The sequence below is a fragment of the Bos taurus genome, chromosome 9 (genome assembly GCF_002263795.3).
Source record: "Bos taurus isolate L1 Dominette 01449 registration number 42190680 breed Hereford chromosome 9, ARS-UCD2.0, whole genome shotgun sequence".
In the NCBI taxonomy this organism is placed as follows: Eukaryota; Metazoa; Chordata; class Mammalia; order Artiodactyla; family Bovidae; genus Bos; species Bos taurus.
In genome coordinates, this window is record NC_037336.1 from 70,761,381 (window position 1) to 70,771,053 (window position 9,673).

The 9,673-nt window shown below is 37.5% G+C and overlaps 1 protein-coding gene across 1 annotated transcript; it reads right to left on the minus strand.

Moving 5' to 3' along the window:
• Positions 1-2,438: 2,438 nt before the first annotated feature.
• On the minus strand, positions 2,439-3,682 carry TAAR4 (trace amine-associated receptor 4). The gene has a single exon (XM_002690253.3). It carries the CDS (start codon positions 3,480-3,482, stop codon positions 2,439-2,441), a length of 1,044 nt encoding a protein of 347 aa, XP_002690299.2. The 5' UTR covers positions 3,483-3,682.
• Positions 3,683-9,673: the final 5,991 nt, after the last annotated feature.

Sequence of the window (9,673 nt, forward strand, 5' to 3'; positions counted from 1 at the left end):
CCAATCACTGTGGGATACAAAGATGAATAATATAAAGAGTCTTACACACAAGAAGCTCATAATCTACATGAACAACCAACACATATATGCATACTTAACTCCAGTACTGGTGGCTCAGATGGTAAAGAATCCACCTCTGGTGCAAGAGACCCAGGTTTGATCCCTGGGTCAAGAAGACCCCCAAGAGAAGGAAAAGGCTACCCTCTCCAGTACTCTTGCCTGGAAAACCCCGTGGACAGAGATGCATGGCAAGATATAGTCCATGGGGTCACAAAGAGTTGGACGTGACTGAATGAATTAAAAAGTAGAGACTTTGCCAACAAAGATCCATCTTGTCAAGGCTATGCTTTTTCCAGTAGTCATGTAAGGATATGAGAGTTGGACTATACAGAAAGCTGAGTGCCAAAGAATTGATGCTTTTGAACTGTGGTGTTGGAGAAGACTCTTGAGAGTCCCTTGGACTGTAAGGAGATCCAACTATTCCATCCTAAAGGAGATCAGTCCTGAGTGTTCATTGGAAGGACTGACGTCGAAGCTCCAATATTTTGGCCACCTGATGCGAAGAGCTGACTCATTTGAAAAGACCCTGATGCTGGAAAAGATTGAAGGCAAAAGAAGAAGGGGATGACAGAGGATGAGATGGTTGGATGGCATCACCGACTCAATGGAAATGAGTTTGGGTAAACTCCAGGAGTTGGTGATGGACAGAGAGGCCTGGTGTGCTGCAGTCCATGGGGCTGCAAAGAGTTAGACATGACTGAGTGACTTAACTGAACTGAACTGAATTGAATGACTAAGCATGCAACTCCAGTACAAAGCAGGAGCCAGAAGAGACAGTATTGGGGCAGGGAACATAGAAGGAAGATGTCAGCTACATTGAATTTAAAATCTTATTGGGGCACCCAAAAAGATCCTCCTCCGGTAGTAAGAAATAAGAAACTCAAATTTGAGGGAAATGATAAGACTGAAAATAAATATGTTAGAGAGAAATTCATGGAGAGATAGTAATTGAAGCTGTGAGGCTAAATAAGGTTAGAGCAGAATTTCTCAACCATGGCACTGTTGAAATTTGGGGCCAGATAATCCTTTGTTGTCAGGGAGGCTGTTTCATGCATTGTATGATTTTTGTCAGTATCCTTTACCTCTACCCTTAAAATGTCAGTAGAACTCCCTCACTGGCTATAACAACCCAAAATGTCTCTAGACTTTGCCAAATGCACTCAAGGGGCAGAACTGTCCCAGGCTAAGGACCACTGGGTGAGAGAGACAGAGTAATAGTGTGAAGGGTGAAAAGATCACAAAGGACACAACCTGATGAAATAAGTTTCTAGGGTAGGAGAAGGAGGAGAAAAGCAAAACATGGAGAAAAGACAATCATTGAGGTACATGATTAACCAAAAATATATAACCAAATATATTAAATATTAACAGTAAATATTATTGGCAGTAAATATTAACCAAAACACTGGGGGAGGGAAAGAACTTCAGTTTTGTGAATGAAGCTTAATCTTGGTGAATAAAATGTGCACACATAGCCAAAGAGATGTCCACAGCACTTGTATTTATACATGTAGGCCACGTGACTATATAGATCAAAAACATATGTTAGAGAAAGAATACATTCCTAAAATCCTTCTTTATCCATTCTGCTCATTTAATGAGACAGTCCAGTTTTATCAAACTATTGCAAAAGCCACTTGAAATCTTTTTTAAGAGATTAAATCAGAATCAGTAAAACTGGAAGCAACTGCAGCTGCTTCCTTCTCCTTTTCCATGTCCTCACATGCTCTGTACTTCAGCCTCACAGTGTTCTCAAGCTCTCCCCACTCTCCCAAAATGTAATAATCTCAAGAAAGACTTAGATAAACTCTACATGGCTATTAAAAGTGTGAAGTCCAACTGTCTCCTCTTTTGATGTTTACAGGATAAAAAGAAGATCCCCATCTGACATGCCAAAGGAGTGAAAATCTAAATCTCTAATTTTGTAAATTCGGGAGTCAACAAGTCTTGGGAGAGAGTGTCTTTTTACTGGAGGTCTCCCAGAACCCCAGAAATTGACCACTTTGGGAACTCTGGTATAACCAGAAGGCTAGATCTTTGCTTCTACCTAAGTGTCTATTACATCAGCTGGTGGCTCAGATGGTAAAGAATCCACTTGCAATGCAGGGTTTGATTCCTGGGTCAGGAAGATCTCCTAGAGAAGGGAATGGCAACCCACTCCAGTAACCTTGCCTGGAGAATTCCATGGACAGAGGAGCCTGGCAGGCTATAATCTATGGTGTCACAGAGTCTGACACAACTGAGTGACTAATACATGGGTGTCTATTACACCAAATGGAAGAATATCCTTGTCTAGTCAATCCACTCCCTTACCTCTAGGGAGAAAGAACATCCAGTTTCCTTAGTAGGAAAGAATTGTAGAAAATGGAGAGCATTACCTAAGCACATGCAGGAAATATGCTTAGGTTGGAAGAGTCAGGGTGGAAGATCATTCCTGAGACAATTGTCCTCAACGCCTTGCGAAACCAAGGATAAAACATACCATATATAATGGGATTGAAAGCAGAATTAAAATAGCCCAACCAGAGAAAGACGTTGTACAAATCTTCAGGCGTTGTAAAATTAATGAAAGGGTCTGTGATTGTCAAGACAAAAAAGGGCAGCCAACACAACACAAATACTCCCATGACAATGCTCAAAGTCTTGGTGGCCTTGCTTTCTGTTTTGGTTGATGCCTTCATTTTGCTTTCCGACCCAATGTGTTTCATCATAGAACCTGTGCCAATTTGCTTAGCATGCTTCCTGGCTACTGTGAAAATATGTATGTAAATTCCCACCATTACCGTCCCAGGGAGAAAGAAGGCTATAAAGGAGGCCAGCACCCCCCAGAGCTTGTTAAATATCAGCACACATAAACCTGTACAGTCAGTGGCTGCAACAAAGTCTTCTGCACCAATTATGTTTAATTCTGAGAATACCAGGCCAAAAGCAAAAAAGATGGGAATAGACCAACTGATGAGTAGAAAGACTCCTACGAGAGAGATGGTAATTTTGGTGACATAATGCAAAGGGTCACAAACAGCATAGTAGCGGTCCACTGAGATGAAGCAGAGGTGAAAAATGGAGGTGGTACAGAGCATGATGTCACAGCAGCTGTGGACTTTGCAAAAGAGATCACCAAAGTACCAGCAGGACTCAATGGACCGGATCATACTGAAGGGCATGACCACACAGCTCAGCAAGAAGTCAGTGGTGGCCATGGAGAGGATCAGGAAGTTGGTGGGGGAGTGCAGCTGCTTGAAGTGGGCAATGGAAATGATCACAACCAGGTTGCCCAGCATGGTCATTACTATGGCACCGATCATGACAACATACAAGGCACAGGCACTCAGCCCAGACCTCGTGTTTCTAGGGCATGAATTGTTCACCAGAGCAAAGCAGAATTGTACTTCTGAAGGGTTCCAAAGGTCCAGTGAATTCATTGTCTTTGTCTTGTGGGTACTATGAGTCTTTTGCAGAAATACTGTTCCTCTCTTTCCTGTGAAAGAAAGAGGAAAAACAATAAAAATAGTGCATCTTTTCAGAGAGGTCCAACTAACTGCACTTTCAATCCTGGGATAAGCTCCCTACTGACCGTGAGTGCTGCTTCCAACTTTAATGTGCATATGAATCAGTTAGAGATCTTTTCAAAACACAGATTCTAGTTCTGGGGTGGGGACTAAGAATCTGCTTTTCTCACCAGCTCTTGGGAAATGCCAGTGCTATTAGTCTAAGGACCATTCCTTGATTAGAAAGGGACTAAATACAACTAAATGAATATTGTCACCCAACACCTAAATAACCCAGTTAAAACCACCTAAGTAATCCAGGTAAATGCATGTTCTGATTGTACCAATATGTTATCCTTATTCAGGATTCTGAAGACATGGGCAGATCAAGAATTTTTCCCTGTCCCACTTTTATTAATCAATTTGATTTACTGGATAATTCCCCTCAAGAATTACCAGGACCTCGGGAAGTATTCTTTAATGCTGAGTTTAAACAATAATTGTGATCTAAAGATTATGCATCTTCTTCTTCTTTTTTTAAAATTTCTCTTGTGAATATTTGCAAATGTTTTGGATCCTGCCATTTAATACATACTCTTCAATTAAGAAAATATTGTTCTCTTCAAATGTGGTCAATATAGATTTCAGAGTTTAGAACAATATACGTAACTAAAAATACTCTAAAGCCTACAAGATTATACAGAAATTGCCTCCAAAGAGGGGTGGGAAATATCTCAAATGATAGATTGTGAAATTCTCTGGGTTGTCTCCTTCCATTTGGCAGCCACATTCATTTATAAACTCACATTCAAGTTAACGTCATCTCGTCCACAGACTTTAAGTCTCACATTGGTAACAAATTTGACATATAGGGTGCTCATTGATTTTACTTTATGTAATTTACGCTGTTGTACTTAAAATGTGAAAATAATGGGACTGACTCATCTGGAGTATGACAAGGGTTTGACTTGTTTTTCCAGAGCTAGGACTGGATGTATAACTCTGATGACCAATGACAAGCATTCATAAGATCTAAGGTCAGGTTGGAGAATGGAGTTTAGCCTGAGAATAGATGAAGACGCACTGGTCCATTGGGAAAATGAACCCAACAGCAAGTCCTTGCCAGATTTACTTGGAAAAGATACTAGTGAGAATACATGTAACTTTGAAGATAATATTTACATTTACAATACTTGCAACCATAGGTTAACAATTTTTTCCAATGTGCATTATTTGAAACCTTAACATTATGGCACATTTTATTTGCTCTGGGTATAGTGAATTAATTTCTTAGACTAGTATTATTCTTAAGATATATTTTAACTAAACCATTCCAATATTATGCAGCTGAGTTGAACTTGAGAAACCAAAGCGTAGAGAGTAACATATGAGAGACAAAGATTTATTCAATTGTTTTTTAAACTGCAGAGTATCCAGCACTAATTATTTGATTACTTATCATTTTGGTTCCTAAACTCTGATATTCATATAATAAAATCTTAAATACCTAATCACCTTCTTTAATAAATTAACTTTTAAAATTATTTTTATCCTTTTACTCTTGTGAATTAAAATTTTTTTAATTATTTTAAAAATTACTTTGAAAAATATCTAACAATTACCACAAAATAACTTATACATTTGTCACTAATAGGCTTCCCTACAGGTAAAGAATGGCAACTCATTCCAGTATTCTTGCCTGGAAAAGTCCGTGAACAACGGATTAATATAATTTAACCTCCTTGGTTTGTAAAGTGAATTTTGTTTGTTTTATTTTGGAAGACAAGTTATGAAACAGCTGCTAGAAATTAATAGTATTATTTCATGCTTCTGATGAATGGTTGTATATATTAGAGAAATATTTTAGCATTTAAGTATCATATTAAGACAAAAGGATAGAATAAAACATGTTTATTTTAAAAGTTAAGACATGGAAGATTTAAGAGAATATCAAAGATAATTAAGCTTTTATCGTCTTAGTTAAAAGTTGCAAAATAAATAAGCAAATGCAAGTATAACTACTAGTCTACTGCTTTGTTAAAAAAGAAAATAGTCCAGAAGAAAAAGAAGGAAATTATTAAGTGCACAGGACTTTATTTAAAAACTTAACAAAGTAAAGATTCCTTTTCACTGAAGATGCACCTCCAGGAAAGAATTTTTTAATAACAGTAATTTTTAATAATGTAAAGTTAACTCCTCTATGGCATCTGACTTTTATCATGGGACATTGTTGTTACACCTATTTTTTTTTTTTAATTACTGACATTTCAAAAAAGGATCAAATTAATGACAACACTGCAAAGAATGGCCTAAGGAAAGTACAGAAAATTGTTAATTTTACCAGGAGGTAAAAAGAAATATTTACTAGCAGTTCTGGAGAGAAGCAAAAACTGTATTACTTTTTAGTTCAAATTTCATTCTTTCAGGGAAAAAATTACAGAATGGATAAACAGACTCAAGGACACTGAAATAATAATTTTGAAAAATGTAGAACTTTCTCAGAATTTCAAGGAAAATATGAAAAAGAAATTATATAATAATTTTCCTCAAGTATTAAATATTTAAAAGTCTATTAATATATATGTATTTTCCTCAAATAAGAAGGAAAATATCCAACAAGTTTAATAATATATTGCAAATGAAATGGAAGAAACAAGGAGAGAACTTATATTTGCTTTATCAGGAATGATTTTTCTCCTCTTACTGGTTATGAGGCTTAAACACTCCACCTCTGAGACTGTTCTTCTGAAAACAATGATTTTGTCTTGCTTTGCTCTATCTCACTCAAACAATAATTTCCTAGGTAAGACAGATGACTTATTAGATGTGAGAAATGACTGTTGTGGATCTTTAGAATTGCCTCTTTAGAATTCCAGTGATTTTTAAAAAATGATCCAAATCTATTTTTATAGATCTTATACTTTGTAGAATTTATAGATTAATATTTTAAGTTTGGTAATATTTATTTTACTTGAAATAAATAAACACATACATACAAACATAACTACATATATCTGATCTTTTCTTTCAAGATACTCTTCTTTTGCTTATCAGAATTTGTTTGGCTAAGTTGGTGATTTGGAGCTAACATGGTTGAAAGTGATTTGTTTGTTGTGCTAAGGTTTCTTACCATGCAAATGAGCCTTATGCTTCACCACTCTCTTCCCTGATGATTTTCCCTGAGAAAATACACTTAGGCCTGAGATCTTATTGGTAGGCTCCTGGCAGTCTGTGTTGTCATCAGTATTTATACACAAAATATGCCTCCTGTGGCTGCATTACCTGGGTTGTGCTATTAACAGGAGTGTTTTTTTTTTAACAACTTCAGCATGTTGTCAGCAGAAATGCTATATCGAGTCACCAGAGAATTGGCTCTGGGAGAATAAAAGTTTTGTGCTATCATCGCCATGATTTCAAAGGGGCACCAAGAACTAGCCTCACACAAAGCAAAAGTGGAGAAGATTGAAAGGGGGAGAGGAAAGGTGGGAAGGAGGAACAAAGGAAGGAGTTAAAATCCAACAAATGCTCACTATACTTATTACCAAATGCTGCTGCTGCTGCTGCTAAGTCGCTTCGGTTGTGTCCGACTCTGTGCGACCTCATAGACGGCAGCCCACCAGGATGCCCCGTCCCTGGGATTCTCCAGGCCAGAACACTGGAGTGGGTTGCCATTTCCCTCTCCAGTGCATGAAAGTGAAAAGTGAAAGTGAAGTCGCTCAGTAGTGTCCGACTCTTAGCAACCTCATGGACTGCAGCCCACCAGGCTCCTCCATCCATGGGATTCTCCAGGCAAGAGTACTGGAGTGGGTTGCCATTGCCTTCTCCAAATGCTAGATGTTTTCAAATAGTGAGTTTTTTAATTCTTGTGAAAATTTGACTAATTTATATATCTTTTCCGTTTGCTGCCATGTACAAATCAGTGATACTCATTCACACTGCAGTGCTTTGTCTATAATTTCCTGAGCCCAAACAAAAGGCAATAAGAACCATGCTTCAAACCAACCAAAGGAAGAGGGGAAACTTCCATCATCATGTGGGTATTTTCATAGTCACTGGGAGACGGTGTATTCACTAGTGCACCATAGTTCCAATGGTGTGCTAAGCTTCAGGGAGTTTATGACAATAATTTTTTAAATTTTATTTTATTATTTAAATTTACAATATTGTATTGGTTTTGCCATATATCAACATGAATCCACCACAGGTATACACATGTTCCCCATCCTGAACCCTCCTCCCTCCTCCCTCCCCATACCATCCCTCTGGGTCGTCCCAGTGTACCAGCCCCAAGCATCCAGTATCGAGCATCGAACCTGGACTGGCGACTCGTTTCATATATGATATTATACATGTTTCAATGCCATTCTCCAGAATCATCCCACCCTCTCCCTCTCCCACGGAGTCCAAAGGACTGTTCTATACATTAGTGACTCTTTTGCTATCTCGTATACAGGGTTATTGTTACGATCATTCTAAATTCCATATATATGCGTTAGTATACTGTATTGGTGTCCATCAAACCACAGAACTGTTATATTTTAAATACCCAATGTTTCATTTCAGATCAATTCAGTTCAGTTGCTCAGTCATGTCCGACTCTTTGTGACCCCATGAATTGCAGCACGCCAGGCCTCCCTGTCCATCACCAACTCCTGGAATTCACCCAAACTCATGTCCATCGAGTTGGTGATGCCATCCAGCCATCTCATCCTCTGTCGTCCCCTTCTCTTCCTGCCCCCAATCCCTCCCAGCATCAGAGTCTTTTCCAGTGAGTCTTTTTCAACTCTTCGCATGAGGTGGCCAAAGTTTTGGAGTTTCAGCCTCAGTATCAGTCCTTCCAATGAACACCCAGGACTGATCTCCTTTAGAATGCACTGGTTGGATCTCCTTGCAGTCCAAGGGACTCTCAGGAGTCTTCTCCAACACCACAGTTCAAAAGCATCAGTTCTTCGGCGCTCAGCTTTCTTCACAGTCCAACTCTCACATCCATACATGACCACTGGAAAAACCATAGCCTTGACTAGACAGACCTTTGTTGGCAAAGTAATATCTCTGCTTTTGAATATGCTATCTAAGTTGGTCATAACTTTCCTTCCAAGGAGTAAGCGTCTTTTAATTTCATGGCTGCAGTCACCATCTGCAGTGATTTTGGAGCCCAAAATGTTTAGAGGGTATCAAAGTTTATTTATAAAAAATAGAATCAAATTATCCATGTTTAAATTAACTGGTCAAAATTAACTTTTACAGCCTCTAAGGATTTTCATCATAAAATGAATAAGAATGATAGGAAAATACTGTTTTCTTTACACATTCATCTGGGTTTACAAAACTTCTTTTTAGAAATTTCTTCCCAGGTAGATGAAGCAAATCAACCACATAGTATTAATATAGTTTGTGCTCAGTTTAAAAGTAATTTTTGTACATTTGTCATTTTCAGTATTTGCAATGTTTAAGGGAATTTAGCATTTACTACAAAAGCTTTATGATTCCCACTTAAATATATGTCATTAAATCATTGATTTAGCCATGATTTTTAAGTTGAGAGGAAGAAGTAAAGTTTGCTAAGTTTACTAAAGTTATTATAATTGTTAAGATTTTTAAATTTACCATATTTGTAAGTCCTTACATTTGCAAGAGCTAGGTACTGGGGAATGTTTTATGTATATTTGACAATTAAATTTTCAAAAAGTGACCTTGAAATTTTAATTTGATAAATGTAAATAAAAATATTGAAGGAATTCAACTACCTAAGTCTCTAACTGCTTCTTAAAAGATGTTGTGAAAATTTACTAAGTGTAGAATAACTTATATTCTAAGTTAAATAAAGTTCAATAGAAATTATAAGTTAAATTTTAAAAGAAGAGCTAATTTCTTCAATATTATTTTCTGAATAAAATATTAATTCTTAAAGCCAAAATTATCTTAAATACTCTTTTTTATACACAAAAGGACACCAGAAATCTCAAGATGACAACTGATCTTCAAAAGAAAAAGAAGTTTGCCAAGTGGAGGAGGGTGAATTACCCTCAGGTAGGGCCAACAAAGTGGGGATGACTTATTAGGGGGCCAGTGATTCCTTTAGAGGAGGGTAGACTTCAGAAGAGTGACTAAGTTTGTGTAGAAAC

Excerpts from the sequence above, each read along its gene's own strand:
- TAAR4 (XM_002690253.3), bottom strand. The coding sequence starts at position 3,482 with ATGAATTCACTGGACCTTTGGAACCCTTCAGAAGTACAATTCTGCTTT.